This window comes from Callorhinus ursinus, unplaced genomic scaffold (genome assembly GCF_003265705.2).
Source record: "Callorhinus ursinus isolate GAN/ISIS: 27379988/994484 unplaced genomic scaffold, GSC_fseal_2.0 scaffold5, whole genome shotgun sequence".
Classification (NCBI taxonomy): Eukaryota; Metazoa; Chordata; class Mammalia; order Carnivora; family Otariidae; genus Callorhinus; species Callorhinus ursinus.
In genome coordinates, this window is record NW_027397067.1 from 44,070,864 (window position 1) to 44,088,997 (window position 18,134).

Sequence of the window (18,134 nt, forward strand, 5' to 3'; positions counted from 1 at the left end):
CACACACACACACACACACACACACACACACACACACACACACACACTTCCACTCCCTGGACAGTGATAACTACCCCCTGAAAAGCCTGAAGTCTAATCTTCAGCCACACACCCTCCTCCCTCTCTTCTGAAGGCAGGAGACAACGTTAGTCCAACTCACCAACTCAAACTGCAAATCTCAGCCTGAGAGCCAGGGCAGAACAGTGGCTAAGGCGCTCCGCTCCCAGCTCCAGGAATTACAACTGACATAACATTAAACAAGTTACTGAAACTCTCTTGGGCTCTTTCATCTCATCTGGAAAATGAGGATAATAATAGAATTGTTGTGATGATGTGTTTAAATGTGCCTAGCACTGTGCCCAGCATGTGGTACATGCTCAACAAAATGGATTCTCCAAGTCGCAATGCTCCCTTAGGAAGAGACAGCTTCTGCCTTGGGACAACTCCAAGATATGACCCATCCAACCTGCCATCTTAAGAGGCCATGGCTCATAAGACTAACACTTTCACCAGACCAAAATATGTCAATGTGTATGCACCTGGGAATCAAAAGATTCAACAATGAACAAAGATCCTTGAGAGTTTATAGTAGAGAGGAAGAAACAAACTCAAAGACAAAACCATAGTCATAAATTTTGACAAATCCTATGAAGAAAGAGGGAACTGTGAGAATGAATAGTGAACAATGGGTGTGGGAATACCATTTTATCAGGGAGTCAGAGAAGACCTCTTGCTGAGAGAATGACGTGTAAATATGTAGGAGCACAGGGTCCCTCACATCAATGCTAGTTGCATGAATAAATGCTCCATAAGCCAGAGGTGGCACTGACAGATAGGTCCTCAGGGCAGAATTGAAGAGCTCTCTCCATGCCGTACAACCCCACTTCCTGAGGAACAGTCTGCTCTGTGATCTTAATCTTCTCCAGAATGTTACTAGGTTTCAAAGGCCTTGTCTTGTATCTTTCTCCCCCTATGTATTCTGAATTTTCTCATAAAGTGTCTGGTGCCACACCACCAGCCAAAGCAGCAGTGGGCTTTGATGACCATATCTTCCCAATAATCCTGGACTTTAGGCTATTTCCTACTGAAGCTCAAGTTAACGTTCTGCTAGATCTGTCACTGGGTTCCATTCGGCCGGTTTAACTCGTCCAGCTTGCTTTTCAGTGATATCATCTCTTTTAGAGATCGTCTTTGTTCTAACCCAATTTTTTGAAGTCCTTTAAATTCATGGGACCTCTTGGGAGAGCCCACACTATGTATACATATCCATATATAAAGAGTGAGAAAGGGGCGCCTGGGTGGCTCAGTCTGGTTAAGTGTCTGCCTTCAGCTCAGGTCATGATCTCAGGGTCCTGGGATCAAGCCCCACATCCGGATCCCTGCTCAGTAGGGAGCCTGCTTCTCCCTCTCCCACTCCCCCGTCTGTGTGCTCTCTCTCTCCCTAATAAATAAATAAAATCTTTAAAAAAAAAAAAAGTGAGAGAAAGTCACTGGCAGAATCACATCAGCTTCGCCTTTTCTTGCTTTTGATTATAGACTCATGTGTGGAACATTACTAAAGCACACCACACGCGGTACATTTCCAACATTATTCTTTTGCTTCCCTGCTCACTTCCATTTTCCTACTTGATTTCCAATATGCTGCAAGAGTAATTTGGTACCACTAAGTTTTTTGCCTGAGGCTTTGCACTGGTGATAGTTCCCCACCCCCACCACCCTTTAACCCATTTGTATTAGGTTCATGCTTCTCTTCACTTGAAATTATTCCCAACCTCTGCTTCTGGGCACTTGCAGCCTCTCTGTAGTTTGTCACTGCTGCCTTAAGGAATCTTTAGGGACCATTCATTTGCTCACTTGTTCAATTGCTTAATGAGCACCTACTATGCATAAGCCCCTGAACTATGAGAATACAAAAATGATTAAGACATACTACTTGTCATTATTATTCTGTAGCCTCAAGGATCTCACAGTCTCTGATAAACAGACAAGAACAAGTCACTATGTTAGGTACTGTAAATCGAAGTGTGGATAGAATACTGTGGAAATAAAGAGGAGGGAGGGAATAATTCAGATTAAAAACTACGGCCTGGTACAAGAATATCTGAGCCATATCTGAGAAGGGCTGCAAGGGCTTTCTTCCTACACAAACAGCTTGTACAAACATTCAGGGTATGAAAGAGCACAGTGGGCATCCAGAGACCCAGAAGTGATTCACACTGATTCATACCGGCTGCAGCACAGCACAGGGGGCAACGGGAGAAAGCCAGGGACAAGGACAAGAGGAGTCTGGTAAAAGTTAGTAGCAAAATGCAAGTCAGTTGAGTAGCCAAAAGAGAAAATGACTGTAATTGATCAAAAAACTTTAAATAAATAAAACCCTACAAGTCCACAGTGATCGTAAAGAGAAAAGAAAAACATGCCCTTATTTTAAACCATTAGAGGCAATTATTACACCAGCTTCTGATTCCGAAAATAGATAATAAAAGGAATAAATGAAGCATTTACACTGCCTTTCAGAAAGAAGTATAGTTCATTGCTAGATGCTGAGGGTAAAGTCTTCCTTACAGGAAAATACCAGATAACATATGTAAAGGAAATGCCAAGATTAGAAGGTCACTATTTTGTAACCCACAGTGAAACAACGGGTTTGGGCAAATGTCATCAATGGCTGCTGAAACCTTGGGATGAAAGTTTAAGGGAACAGGATCCTTACAGTGATTTCAGAGATTTCCTGCTAATGGTGATCACCATCTTAACCAAGAGAGCAAACGAACAGCACGATAGTGGGACCAGCTGTCACTTTGCCTTCACAAGTGATGCATTGTGAAAGATCTGCCTTGTCTATGTACTCTTGCCAAAGGCATTCCATCTGCATCCTCAGTTTACAAGACATACAGGAGACAGAGGAAAAAGTTAGCTGACACCAGGAAGATGCAATCAGACAAATCCCAGAATCTGGGACATCCTAAAAGACAAGCGGCCTAACTCCTTCAGAAAGTCAATGTCATGGGGGGGGGGGGAGACAAAAGTGAGGGGATTATTTTTGTTTTAAAAAGATTGAAGAGATACCAGATGAATGGCTGAAGATTTTTCAATCTTGATTTTAAAACTAATACTGTAAGATAATCTTCGTAACAATGGAGAAATCTAAATATGGACTGTATCCTAGAGGGTATTTAGGAATTCTGTTCTGCAGTGTGATAATGGTCTGACATTTACGCAGGAGAAAATCCTTTTTTATTAGATGCATGCTGAGTATTTAGGGGTGAAGGGTCAGGCAACTTATTTTCAAATTGTTCAGCAAAACACATATATACAGAGAGAGACAAAAAAATATGGCACAAAGTTAAAAATCATTGAACTTAAATAGTAGATATACGGGTAATTATTGTGCTTTGTCAACTTTTATGTATGTTGAAATTTTTCATAATAAAAAAGTTTGAAGTAAAAAATATGTAGGGTCAGATAATGGAAGGCCTGTTATGAGCTTCTTAGGATTTTGGACCTTAACTCCTGAAGGTTTTGATTGGGTGATTGACATGATCAAATTTACATTTTAGAAAGATCATTGACTTATTGCATTTGCCCCAGTAGCATTTACTGACCACATGCATCAAATGTTGAGTGAACCCTGGGTGAGGTGCTATGGGAGACAGGAAAACCAAAAAGGCATTGCCTAGCAGGAAGAGCACTTACCATGTAATGGAGGAGATGAGACACAGAACGCCAAGCACTGGTAGAGCTTTCTTGTCAGAAAAGGTGCCCAGGGGAGCTGGGGCAGGGGCAGTGCACATGCATGGTGCTTCCAACTATTATGTGATGTGCGTGTCAGTGGCATAGCCACATCGCTCCAGAAAGGATGAGCCTACAAGTGACTAACATCTCCCATCCGTTCTAACCACTTGAGCTCTCCTTATTCCTTGATGGCAGGGCTATGTCTCCCTGAAATAGAGTGTGAGAGTGTGACCCATTTCTGGCCCATGGAACCTGACTCAGGTCTCCTGAGATCTAGCAGGGACTACTGGCAAAGATTTTCTTCCCTGATAAAGACAGAGACATTCGAGAAGCTCTCCCTCTCCTCCTTCCTGCCCACCTCTAAGTGCAGCCGGGGAATGATGAGGGGAAAGCCAAGAGAAGAGGAAGCACAGGTGTGGACCAGAGCCCAAACATCATGGAGCCGTTGAAGCAAGCCTGTAACTTCCCATCACCAGACTTCTTGTTACAGAAGAAAAATTACCTCCTTTTTTCCAAATCATTCATCTTCAGGTACTGAAATTTTGAGCTGATCCTGACCTCAGAACAAAGCAGTTAAAGGAAGCCTCAGCCATGGTTCTGGATCACCCAGCCCTAGCCAGCCCTGCTCCTCACTGAGCTCTGCTGGCAGGCCAGAGTTTGGGATGGCCAAGAAGGTTCACACTCACATGCCAACTCTGCCTGGCTGTGACGAACCAGAGTGCTGTGCTGAGGGTTCTGATGCACTACGTGAAGGCTTAATTACAGGTTCTGTGGAAAGAAGTACCTAGATTCATAGTACCAAGTATCTGCTTGGGCCTCATGTTTACCATCACGAGTATGGATGGAGTTTGTAATTGGCAGACCTGAGTTTGAGTTCTGGCTCTACTGCTTACTACTACTTCTGTGGTTTTGGTCAGGTCATTTAACCTCTTTGAGCTGTCTTTTCGGATAGTTGTTACAACTGATATAATGTAAGTGACTGTGCTTTGTGAACCATCCAGTGTCACACAGATGGGGGCTATTTTGTCTTATATTTGTCAAAGCTCAGCTGAGAACCAGGCTGACAGGAGCCAGGGAGAGGAGGAAGGAATTCAAGGTTGGAGCCTCGGAGAGCAATGTAACTGAACACCTGACCAGAGAAGGCAGATCTGGGGTCCAGAAGCACCAAGTCAGAGTTTCAGGTGAAAATGAATCAGCAGAAGTGAGTTGGGACCCTGAATGGTGAAATACGGCTGGAGAAGATCCCAAAAGCAGAAGTGAAGATGCTAAGGACAAAGAGAGATAAAAACCATAGACTGAATAGCCTGGGTTCTCTGCTTTCTTTTGCTGCCCCAACCCTGAGGGATATGGCCCACCCATCAGTAACAGTGGCTCACCAAGGCCCAGATCTCAAGGGATGGGAGCGCAGAAGGAGTTTCCACAATTTTCAAAGGGAGAAATGAGGGCAAAGTTTCCTCCCTAGGTGAGGCCAACCCGGAGTGGTGCACCTTCCTGCCTTGTTGCAAATTGGTGGAGTAGACCAGAGGCAGGAAGCCCAAAGTGTTAAGGAGAGACAGTCCGAAGTTGATAAAAATTTTCAATAAGCTATGAGTAGTAAGACTAGTTTTATCTCCTCCCTCACCCATGGCATAATCAAACCCCTCATACTTCCAAAAAAGCCCAGCCAGTAACAAGTTTAGAAGCCAAAAGAAGGCCTTTTGTAACAAAGCTCAAAGTTGAGAAAAGGGCAAAGGACTCAGCCTAACGAGAATTACTCCAAGAAGCCCTCACTTTGCAGGTTATTAAAAACCTGATCGCCCTGTGAATTCTGACCTAGAGGTCAGAGGGTAAAGAGGCCTCCTTTACCTCCCATATGGATCTAAAGCACTTGGCAGCCCTATGCAGGAAAAGGGAAAAAAAGAGATTGACTGACAATCCCAGGCAAAATCTAAGAGGTTGAAACCTAGAAGGGGGGGGGCAGAATTCAAAGTTCTATTTGTTCATAGCTATATTTCTAATGTCTACAACTGAGACTGGCACATACAGGAGGCAATGAATGAACGAGCCCATGGGGAGGGAGACAGGATCTCCAAAGAACCAAAGAGAGGGGCATGAAAGGGCGGCCTGGGGAGTGAAGCCTTCATACCTCTGAAGAAGCAAGTGTGTGAGCTAAATTGGGCAGAGAGCCCCTCTCAATGAATAACCCCAGAGGACTCTGCATGAATCCCAAGCAGATGCTTGAGCATCAAATAGAGGGTGCTCTCCATACCCTTTTGCACTCCACATACCATTAATAGCAAGGCTCTGGGTGTTTAAATTTTTTTGTTTTTTTAGTTGAAAGCATTCAAAATTGGGAGATTCTGCATAAAAATCCTGATTCCTCCCACTGCCCTTTGAAGATGCAGCCACACTAGGTCTGCACTGCCTCCAGGTAAACAATCTAGCCCTGCAGAACAGCTACACACAATCTCCACCTCTGTCCACGGCTCCCAAGCTTGCACAGAGGGAAGGCCATGTAAAGACAGAGAGAAGAGGAGGACCACCTACAAGCCCGGAGAGAGGCCTTCAGAGGAAACAAACCCTGCCCACACCTTGATCCGACACTTCTAGCCTCCAAAACGGAGCAAGTCAATTTTTGTTGTTTAAGCCACCCCGTCGGGGGTTCTTCATCACAGCAGCCCTAACAAATGAATACACATATCCTCGTGAAACAAACCTAGCCTACTTTGCAAATTTAATTACCAGGTTAGCCCTAAGGCATTTGACTATAAACTGTTTTAAACTCATTCATTCATTTAATATTTGAATACCTACTATGCTCCGAACACTGCACATTTATTGGTTCGTGCCCTTTATCATATAAACCAATTTTATTTTTTTGTCATTTAACAACCCACTTCTAATTTTTTCCAACTATTTTCTGCTGGGCAGCTTTTCATGGCCTTTTGTTGTCTGCTGCTGCTTCTCTTGATGAGTAGAATTAACCTTCTTATAGATGCGTAATGAACAGCATCAGAGACCCTAGTTCTCAACCCTGGCTAGACAACAGAATCACCTGGGATGTTTCTAACACACCTATACCTGGACCAACCCCTTCCCACATTCTGATTTAGTCGGCATTTGTGCAGACCGGCAGTATATTTAAGTTTCCCAGATAATTCTAATGTGCAACCAAGGCTGAGCACTGTTACTCTAGTCTGAATGGGACTTAAACATCACCTCCCTTGCTACTCAAAGTACAGTTCAAAAACCACCAGGACTGGCATCACCTGAATTTTGTTAGAAATGCAGAATCTCAGGTTCCACCCTGGACTACTGAATCAGAATTCATAGTTTTAACAGGATTCCTCACACAATTCAGATGTACTCTAAAATTTGAGAAACACTGGATTTCCACTAAAATCACCTGGAAAACTCGTTAAAAACAAGAACTACCTGGCTTCCTCCCAGTACCAACCACAGAATCTCAATCTGTGCTAAGGATATGAGAATTATTGTTATGGAGCTAGTCACACCAGGGCCTGAGACCTAGGAAGCACTCTTCAAGGCCAATGTATACATCCCCTCAACTAGCTAGCCTCACCTTCACCTTCCAACTCTTTCATTAAAATAAAAAATATAACAGAGATACAGGCTTTTATTTTCCATCATGCATGTGAGCTTACAACTATTTATACCGTTTAGGAACAAAGGAATAATTGCATTACCAGGGTGCCAAATTACCAAGTAAGACAACCAGTAACTGATTGCTTTGGGGAGGTTATTTTCACAGAACACAGAAACAATTTCCAAATTATACTTCCAAGACCAGTTATATTATGAGACCAGGACAAGCTGATGATATTTCTAACAGTCACACAAGCCTCCATCTTTCACAAGCAAAAAAGACTGATATTCTGGTGAAGGGTCCCAAGTAAGCACCTTATCGTATCAGTCTGTAAGATTTACAACAGTCTCTCTCCCTCTCTCTCCTTTTGTGGATACAGGGGAAAGGGAGCATCTTTTCTTCTCTTTTTGAGACTCCCTGTTTATCCTGAAGACTTTCACTTCTAAGGCCCATTTCTGGAACTTCATTTGTTAACATTTAAAGCAAAAAGCAGACCTGATGGGATCATGATAGTGCCCCCCACCACTATCACCACCAAAAGAGAGTCCTGATCTCCCAAAGTAGTCAAGGTTGAATTGGCACAGTGTCGGATTTTCCATCAACAATACAGGTGGGGAGAGGAAGATCCCAGGTTGATCATAATTGATGTAGCTAGATGATGGGTACACAGGGGCCAGGTACCATCCTCTCCATTTCTGTGCTTGTCTGAAAGTGTCCATAATAAAGAGCAAAAAGTCAAAAAAAAGAAAAAAAGAAAGAAAGAAAAAGAAAAAAGCAGACCTATACAGCTACATTTTCCCATTAGGCAAAAATGGGGGAAGTGGTAAGATTTTACTTATGGCAAAATAAGCAGCATATAGCATCAATCTTCCACATACGCAAGGCCACACCTAGAACAAAAGAGAAAGCATCCAAAGTAACATTATTCTGTTTTGGATTTGTTTCTGTGATTTATAAAATCCACTAATGATGAGCTAATGATTGGATAAAACCGTGGGCAAACCCTCACCTAGGCACTGTATTGGCCCATGACCCCTTTAATTCTCCCCTCCTCACTCTGGGGAAGGTCCCTCCCCGTCCCTGCCCTCACTGAGAGACAGGCATAGTCTCCCTGAGGCTTCTCAAACCATTTCTACCTGCATCTCCAGACCCCTTCCACACCAGGCCCATTCTTGCTCTGTGTTTTTGCTCCAAGTCCCCCGCCTGGCACACCCTCTCTACAAATTTGGGTCAAGGCCTCCCCAGCCCTTGGGGAACTCAGAACAAGGTCTCCCATAAGGAAAAGGAGATTAGGGGAGAGCAAGTGTAGTTACAGTCCTACCCGTCAACCCTCAGGGATGCAAAGGAGAAAGAGGGCCTGGCTCAGCTTTTATACTCACTGGAAATGAGCCCTGGAGATCCAGAACAGATTCCGCCCACCCTGTCCCCATGCCCCAGGATGGAAGGAAGCCTATTCCTAAGGGTATTTGAAGGTAGAAAAGTAAAGAGAGCAAAGGACTGCTGAGAGTAGAAAGCTGGGGAATGAGGGCCAGATGGCCAGAGGCTACCACAGAGGAGGAAACAATATGAGGTCACTGGGTCTTAAGGGGCACACACACACACACACAAGTAAGAACAGGAGTAAACACTAGTCCACAACACTGCTGCCTTAGGGCTTATAATTCTAACACATGTGTAGCCATGAAAAGAATTTTCATTTGAGAATTAAAGAGTGAACCCAGGAGTCGGAACCAAGGTCTGACCACAGACCCACTTAGCCTTCTGGCTTCCTCTACCCTCTGTCAGCACAGAGTGTGAGTGTGCACAAGTCCCAGCTGTCTCGCTAGCTGTTATGCAGAAAACCCTGGTTTCTCAGTTGTTTTCTCTTTCTGAGCTGTGGTAACACTGAAACAAAAAAGGAAGGGAGAAGTGGAGGAAGAAGAAAGGACAGGAAAGGGAGGAAAGAAGGAAGAGAGGGAGTGAAGGAAGGGCAAGTAAGGTACAGAGGTGTGAGAGGAAGTAGACACAGGCCCACAGGTCAGAAATACCTCTTCCCCAGCAAGCCCACTACAGCACTCTGGTCCTGTGCTAAGAAGGAATAAGTGGAGTTGACAAAGGTACCGAGGTTGTATGTGGGTCCAGTGCCCACCCTCACCTGCAGCCATGGCACGATGACAGTGAGCACATGTTCACACACCGGCCCATCAGTCTGGCAGGCAGCAGGGTTCCTGGAAGGCTGGGGAGGGTTGGTGTGTGTCTCATGCACTGGCAGGGGGCCTGGGTCCACAGGCAGTTCTTGAGGTCCTCGTTGACCACGAGGCCAATTGGGGCCAATAGCAACCTAGACAAGTCTCAGTGGCCTGACAGTGACGAGGCATGGTATAGACCTTGACGAATGTTCAATAGCAGAAGGGCCCAGAGGCAGGAAGAGACAAACGATGGTACAGAACACATGGCATACTGCTTCTCACTCTCAACCTCATCCATGCCCAGCAGTCAAGTGCTATTCTGCACATCCAGGAGGACAGCTGAGGCCCCTGGCCAAAGTCAGAGATCCAGTAGGTGGTGGCAACTAGGCCGGTGACCCCAGGGCTTTGGAACAATTAGTTTTGGCTGATGGCCAATACCATGTGCGCTAACTTCATTCTGCAGTGGCAACAGAAAAACTGGCCATAGATGGCATGCATGGCCAGCATGAACACAAAGCTCAGCAAGTCACTGGCCCTGAAGTAGCAGAGCTTAAGGATGCACTGGTCCTCTTGGAGGATGACTCATGAGTGTCCACGTTAGAGACAGCTGGGAAAGGCCAGAGCCAAGAACATGGTCCAGGCAATGTAGACAAAGGCAGCACACACTTGAAACATGTGTGCTTAACATATAAACAGTAGGGGTGAGATCATTTAACATGTAACACTAATGTGAAAAAGCAAGAAGGCCACGAGGAGGCAAAAGAACATGATCATAAATACCATATTCTTGTAACTGAAGTCCAAAGGGAATACAGTGCATAGAGGCCAACATGAAGAGAAGGCAGACAGCCAAACACGTGTGGTTAGCTGGGCACAGGTCCAACAGGAGGTAGTAGGGAGACTAGTGCAGGATCAGTTGGACTTGTTTGCCCCAGGCTCAGGGGTCTCCACTGGCTGCCTTGCTGGACCTTGCCTGCCCTCCTTTCCTTTCTCTGCACGGGCCCCTTCACTCATAAGGTAGTACTGCAGGGGATTGGGCCACAGTTCTTCGTTGATTATCTCCACAATCTTGTCAGACTCAATGGAGCTGTGGTTTGAAAACCACCCAAAGAAGCTACGGCTGTTGTCGGGGTTCCCCTGGCTTAACGACTGGAGATCATGCCCTGGGAGCCACTGGATTGGAGTAGAACGAGACACCACCTGACCCGAAGGACCACACCCATATTCCTTGATGAGCACCTTATTTTGGAAATAGGGGTTGCGCCCAAAGTAGAACTTGATTTTGTAGCCCAATCTGGCGAGGCCAAGCTCTTCCACCTCCAAGCTGTTCAAGTAGCTGAGAACCTCTTTATCTTGGTTGTTCAGAAAGGATGATAGCTGGGGGTGGTTCTGAAAAGCTTGCCCCCAGAAACCCGGGATATTCTGGATGAGGAGGTTCCTGCGCTCTAAGTGATGCAGTCGCAACTGCCCAAACTTCCGCGAGAGGCGAAGGTAGGCCCTGTCTGCCTGGGCGTTCATGGTCTCCAGCTTCAGCTGGACCGTCTCCAGCGTATCCATGCTGCCATCTGTCGCCAGGGGCCCTGACCCTGCATCCTTCTCCACCTTCTTTTCCTCTACCACAGGGACGGAGACACTCTCCCCTGTGGCCCCTTTCTTCAGCTTCCCGCCGGCTATGGCCTGAGGCCCCCTCCCCGCTGTGCTACAGGTTTCTGGGGCCTTCCTCCCGGCGGGGCCACGCCGATTTCCAACGCGGGGGCCATTTTTCGGCCTTCCCACGGCTCCCACGGTCCCCACGAAGACAGTGTCTGTTGCTAGGCGCTCCGAGAGGGATGTGGCCTTCCCCGGGCTGGGCCTGGTCGCGGCCTGCCCGCGATCCCCCGCAGCTCGGGCCCGGAGCGCGAGGCCACAGTCCAGTGGGAGCCGGCAGGCAGCGTCCTCTCCGGGCCGACGGGACGGCGCGGGCGCAGCGGTTTCCAGGCCACCCCAACCCGCGCCAGCCTGCACCTGTGCCGCCTGGGTTTCCTCCCCGAGCCTCTGGCACTGTGGATGGTCCGGGTCGCGGGGGACGTCGTCAGGAGCAGCGCGGACTCGGGCTTTGCCGCGGCCTTTGCCCCGGCTTTTGGCGCGGGAGGACTTTCTACCCCTACTTCGGCCGCTCATGGTGGTAGCGGAAGCGGCTTCAAAGCCACGCTCTGACCCCGCCGCCCCTGGCGCCAGCTCGCGGTCCCCAGCTAGCGGGCCTCTCCATGGCAACCGCCGACGTCACGACTGTACGACTGCACCATCGCGCGAGGACGGGCTGCGCGCAGCGATTGGCTCCGCCGCCGCAGCTGCGCAGGAGCGGACCCTCACAGACACCCCCTCCTCCGTCGCACCCTCCCTCGCTTTGTCTGTTGGAGGCGGGTGTGCGTTCCTTTCGTTGCTTCCGGTTGGTCGCAGCGTGCCGCCTGGGTCTCGTAGAACGCATCTCGTTTCTCTCACACAAGACAACATGACGACAGCCATCACGTCCATCCCACCGTCATCTCCTTTCTAAACGAAACATCTTCAGTTCCTTAATTACTTCTAGTGACGTTTGCCACGATGAAACTGCCATTGACCCCTCTGTTTTCTCTTTGAAAGCCTTTGCCGAGGGATTTGCCAGGGTGCCTGAACTCCAGAGAATGTAAAGGTGGGTACCATGGGGCCAGGCCACAGAGCGATCTGTTAGGTGGTGGGATGTTACTAGTGATTATAAAAATAATAACCAGTATTTTGTGAGCATCATTATGAACCAGGTGCCTGGCTACATGCTTTATATGCATCCTCTCAATAAATGAGGGAAGTGTTGTTGTCATTCCCACTTTCCAGAGGAGAAAACTGTGACTCCAGGACCCCAAGGAATATTCCTGAGATTACACAGTAAGGGATAGAAGCACAATTCAAACCCAGGCCTATCTTGACTCATAACCCCTGCTTTATATTCATAAGTGGCTAGTCCTCCCAGGCCTGCACCGCTGCAGATTACTGCACTAGCTCTTAAGAAGGCCAGCCTTGTCCGTAAAACAGTCATTAGCAGGGCATTCTCTCTTCTACCTGGGAGCATACCCCAGATCCTCTAGCTGCCTCAGGCCTAGTTTAGAAGGCTGGGCTTTCGCTCAAGGCATAGGACCAGGAGTGAAGGCCACAAGTCAGAACTTCTGTAACTGGAGTTAACATAGGAATGTGGTCAGAGCCTCCATAGGCAGTGAGGAGGCCCTAGAAACTTCTTCGACTCTGCATGGAAACAGCCATACAACCTATCTCTTGTTCTTGGAGGGAGTTCTAGACCATGCTCTTAAGAGCCAAGTGATTGGACCTTGAAATAGTGAGTCCAGTGGTGAGACCATGACCGATAGGAAAGTGAACAAATACCTTTGGAGGCTGTCCTTTCAGGCTCACAAGGAACAAGAAGGCCCTTGCACCCAGCTAATGGAGAGGTAAGTTCCAGAGCGCCTGGGAACTCAGCACCTCTTCACTCTTACTTGTCAATATGTACCTGTAGACTGGCAGCCTGGCATCACCTGGAAGCTTGTTAAAAATGGAGAATTTCAGGCCCTGCCCCAGACCTACTAAATCAGAATTTGAATTTTAGCAAGATCTCAGTCTGTGTGTATCCACATTAAAGTTGAAGTATAGGACACTGGGGAAAAGAGAAATTATTTTGATACAAGCAGGCTTTGCTTTAAGCCAACCCAGTGCAAGTGACTACTGACTTTCACAAAGCCTCTACAGTCCTGCAAGGCTCTGTATGATCTAGCAAGCTCCCTCTTGCCGCTACCCACCTTACCTCTCTGACCTCATCCTCTTGTCTCTCCCACCCCTTTCCTACTATACTGGTCTCTTTGCTATTCTTCAGACTCATTAGGTAAGCTCTTGCTTCAGGGCCTTTGCACTGGCTCTTCCTTCTGCCTTAAATACTCTTCCCCTACTTGGGGTTGGTCATCTTGGCTGGCTCCCTTCACACTTTGCTTAAGTGTAACCTTCACAGTGACCATCCTGTTTAAAATTGCCACCCATCCCATTCCCTCTTACCCTTCACTACTCTTTCTTTATCCCTTAGCACTTACTGCCTTCCAACACACTACCAGTTATTGATTCTGTGTATTTTTTAACGGTCTCTCCTCTCCAGAATGTCAACTCCATGAGGGCAGGTATCTTTCTTTTGTTCATATGGGCCTACAACAGTGTCTGATACTAACGAAAAGCACTCATTAATTGTTGAGTGAAAGAACCAACCCAGGTAGAGTTTTAAAAAATGGGTTTATGAATTGATTGTCTGGAATTCAGAATACTCCTGTTTCCCCCCCCCCCCGCCAGAAGCAGTTTTATAGGTGAAGATTATATACTCAGATCAACATATGAAAACTTAAACTCGTAACTTAGACCCAGAATTATCTTTTGATAGGAGCACCAGTCAGGGACAGAAAGTAGGGGAAAATCTAGAGTGATAAATTTAAAAATTAAGCTAGGGGATGGTGTGCCTTGCTGGTAGAGCATATGACTCTTGATCTCAGGGTCGTGAGTTCAGGCCCCACATTGGACTTGGGACCTACTTAAAATTAAAAATTAATTAATAAATGAAGGCACTCCTCTTTATAAAAAAAATTAAATTAGGGGAATTAATATTTTATTTAAAAGGGACTAATCCAAAGATTACCTTAAATTCTTTTTGAGGGCCCTTTCGTAACCACTTCTTCCCAAGGCCTTCCATGAACATCCCAGACCGTGGGAAGTAGTCCTGTCCTTGATCTCACAGAGAAGTTGTTAACTGTAGTATTTATCTGGCAATTAGATAGGCAGTTTTGTGCCAGTCCTTATACAGAATTACCTCTTAAACTGGATAATGACAGTCTGCAATTGTCTGCGCATCTCAGAAAAAAACTTAAAAATCGGCTGAAGCAGTCACTGTCCCTCTGCAAACTGCAGAAATTGGTGGGCTGGCCTGCTTTTCAGAGCACTCACAGCTCAACCAACCTCTGTTGTCAAGAGCCTTAATCCAGCATCAGTAGCCGTGTCCTTTACTGCTCACCCATGGTTAAACCACTGCAAGATTAATATAGGCTGGGCCACTGCAAATGTTGTTCATTATACAGTGTGCCTTGAGCCTGTTTTCATCATGTCAGAGAGATAAGCATCAGGTGAAGGGAAACAAATGTGAGACTAACATTTTATATAACGATACTCCTCTGGTCCAGGTCACCCAGCTCATATGGCTTCTATATTTAAGAGGCTGGTCTGTGCAGCTGAACTGAACTGTTGATTTTCTTTTCAGGTATTAATATTTCACTTTATATAAGACTATAGCTTGAGTTCCCAGCTAGATAGTAAACCATATAAGGGTAAAGACTGTGTCTCTTTTATCCCCCAAAGCAGCTAGTATGGGCCTTGCATATACTAATAATGTTACTGAAAGTTCACATTTATTTTGTATTTTATACAAAATGCCATGTTCTAATTTACTTAATACCCACAACCACCTCATGGGGCAGATGCAGTTATTGCCCCAATCCTAGAGATGAGGTTATTGCTATACAGAAAGTTTCAGTACCTTGCCCAAGGTCACACAGCTAATTAATGGTTTTAGCCCAGGCAATCAGATTCCAGACCCATGCTCTTAACCACTATTCCATGATATAAAATTATTTGAGAGATTGAAATATCAAACTCTTTCTAGTGGGTAAAATACCTTTCAATGTTCAAAAATTATATGTATATATAAAATTATACATATGCATGCATATACATACACATTCTTACACATGCAAACATATATATCAGTCAGGAATCATTTTTCAATGAGGTATATACCTGGTGTGGTGATACTCAACATAAGTGAGTTTCATTTCAACAGTCCATGTTGGGAATAAAACATTTCCATTTGCACTACATTTGTCATGAGCATTCTGTGAATATTATGAAAGATATAGAAGTTTACTATCATGAACTCAGAAATCTGGGAATTTTTACCTTTCCCCAATAATTAGGGGCTTAAATCCATGGTAATATAAGCATTTAATTGATTCCTTTGAATGTGACATTTCATCATTTGCAGAGTTTATTAAAAATTCATAAAAATGCTTTTCAAAATATTAAAGTAACTAATGTTCACTTTTGTTCCATAAAAATTGTACTTTCTCCATTCCTTTTAAGGTCTCTTTCCTTGAATCATAGAAATTTAACTAGCTGGGAAAAAGACATTCCAGTGATCCAACCTATTCCCCCACCAAGAGACTAACATTCCCCACAGTTTCTCTGGTAGAACTTTAAGATCCCAGACTTGACATTTTTAGCCACAGGGTTTTGTCTTTCCCCAAGGAGACAGTATGAGGCTCTTAAATGGCAGTAAATCTTGCTTACTGTATGGAATTTTGCCAACTAACACTCCCAGGTTATGGAGGATCATGGAAAAGAAGGGAGTGACATAGGGAATATTGTCAAAGCCAAGAGGGAGAGAAAAATCTGCCTCTTATGGTAAATTTCAAAAGCTATTTAAAGTTAACATCATTAGACATGTGCCTAGATTCTTTCCAGTTCCTCCCCAAAGAGCAAAATTTTGTCCTAGACCACCTAAGTCATTCAGTTCATATCATATAAGTAGCTGTAAAATATTTTAAAATATTGACAGATGTATTCTTACTTCTTGGCATTTCCTCTTTACCGTACAACATTTTCACCATTAAAATTAGATCTTTAGGCTAATAGCAGCTTTTATCCTAGAGAGGGAAACGTACCAAAGAACCTAGCAAAAGCTGAATTCAGCAAGTCAAATTCTTCACTTTGAATCTCAAAATAGTCTCTTAGAGGGGAAGATACAATGGTATTGAAAAAGAAAAAAAAATTTGGCGCTTTAAAAGCAAATCCTGGAGCACTAAGTGCATAGAGTTTATAACATAAAACGTGTTGATGTATAAACTGTATCTCCACCACACAAAGAGGCAATAAGAACCTTTTCTGAGCTGGGTTTAAGGATCTTGGAGAACATTTAGAGAGTGTAGAGCTGGTGCAGTATCTCTCGAGAAAAGGATTCTCACAGTTACCCCTCCAAAGATCAAAACCTTTGGGGAGTTGGTAGAGACCATCTTCCTGGAAAAGACAGACATCTGAGAGTGGGGAGGGCTAGCTCCCAATTTGAAAACTGAAACCCAGACAAGAAATCCTCTGAGGACTTCTTTCATCGCAGGGCAGCCAAGAGAGTAGAAAAGTTTGTACAGAGTGTTAACTTTAAAAATAAAACCGTCAGTTATTTTACAAGCAAAAAAAAAAAAAATGGGTTTATTCAGGAATAGCAGAAAATTGTAATTCAGAACATGCAAGCTATAGCAAATCCATAGGCAAGTTCAGAGAACAAAGGAGAGGAAGGCTCTTCCATAGAGGAAAGGGGGAATTGGGAGAGGTGGTTACAAACAAAAGTCCATTGGAATAAACTCAGAGTTCGAAGTATGGTGGCTTTTCACTGGCTGAGTTGTGACTGTCTGTCATTGGCTGGGCTGTTGCTGGGCAAGAAGAAAACCTTCTTCCTCCTGCTCCGGTAATAAAGCAGCTAAAGTAGTATGGACTTGCAAGGTGTGAGTCTTCCTGTTGGGGTTGCAATTGTCAACAAGTGGTAGAGCATAAGAGCTCCCCTCTGGCCTCCTGACTTTATCTTATACAAGGTTTCCTTTTTTTAAAAAAAGATTTTATTTATTTATGAGAGAGAGAGAGAGAGAACAAGCAGTAGGGAGGGGCAGAGGGAGAGGGAGAAGCAGGCTCCCCGCTGAGCAGTGATTTCCCCATGCGGGGCATGATCCCAGGACCCCAGAATCATGACCTGAGCCTAAGGCAGATGCTTAATCAACTGAGCCACCCCAGGTGCCCCACAAGGTTTCTTTTTATTTTCACAAGGTTAAGCATTGCCAAAGGCATTTCTGAAATGGCCTGTCCCACCCTCCAGCCACCCTACTCTCAATCTCTCACAGCCCCAGAATAGAGTGCAAGAGCAATCCTACATTATCCCGTGTTTAGTAGAGAGAGGTGTGGAGCTTGGTTAAGAGCATTTGGGGAGTTTGAATGGACTTTGTATTGTTGGCAAAGGAGGTGCGGAGTAAAGGATTTGATGACTAGAGACCATGAGGGCCACGCTTCTTCAGTGGATACAATGGGAGTAGAGGCAGATCTCAAAGACCAGGCAGGTCCAGCTAAGCCTCAGCAGACACCAGCAAAGACTGAAGTTAAGATTCACACCAGACTCTTCTCCGTCAATGACAGGATGAAGAAGCCCTAGCCCTGGAGAGATGAGAAAAGGAACAGGGAATGTCCTACATGATTAAGTATTTACCTAAAAGAAACAGGAATTTTAAATGTAAAGTTACCAAGTCACTTGAATTGCCATGTTTAAGTTATCTGAACTTTATAAGTTGCTGCAACCATGAAAATTCATACTCAATACAACAGTATTAACTAGTCCAGACCCAGGATCTAATGGGCTTAGTCATGCAACTCGAAAGCTGGAGAAACTTAAGAGATAGCATTTTAAAACGCCTTAGAAAATAAGTGACATTGATAGTTTTAGAAAATAACAGAAGGTATTAAAAGACCTCATAAGACATGGTTGTGATTATAAAAATTATGAAATCCATGAAACTCCA

At 45.0% G+C, this 18,134-nt stretch overlaps 1 protein-coding gene and 1 long non-coding RNA gene across 3 annotated transcripts in view; one reads left to right on the top strand and one right to left on the bottom strand.

Moving 5' to 3' along the window:
• TSPYL5 (TSPY like 5) overlaps positions 1-11,735 on the bottom strand; it is a 26,422-nt gene extending 14,687 nt beyond the window's left edge. The window contains exons 1-2 of one of the 2 annotated variants that reach the window (XM_025870878.2): positions 9,456-11,735; positions 7,338-8,211 (exon numbers count right to left, since the gene is read on the bottom strand). In XM_025870878.2, coding sequence (XP_025726663.1) covers positions 10,402-11,649 — 1,248 coding nt within the window. In that variant the 5' untranslated portion in view covers positions 11,650-11,735 and the 3' untranslated portion in view covers positions 7,338-8,211; positions 9,456-10,401. Of the gene's footprint in view, positions 1-7,337; positions 8,212-9,455 lie in introns of those variants that run through there. The other variant, XM_073892997.1, reaches the window with a different exon arrangement.
• A 125-nt stretch (positions 11,736-11,860) lies between these two features.
• Positions 11,861-18,134, top strand: part of LOC112823258 (uncharacterized) — a 32,552-nt gene continuing 26,278 nt past the window's right edge. Inside the window, exons 1-2 of the long non-coding RNA XR_012378271.1 lie at positions 11,861-12,160; positions 12,904-12,947. This is a non-coding gene — a long non-coding RNA (uncharacterized lncRNA). The remainder of the gene's footprint in view (positions 12,161-12,903; positions 12,948-18,134) is intronic.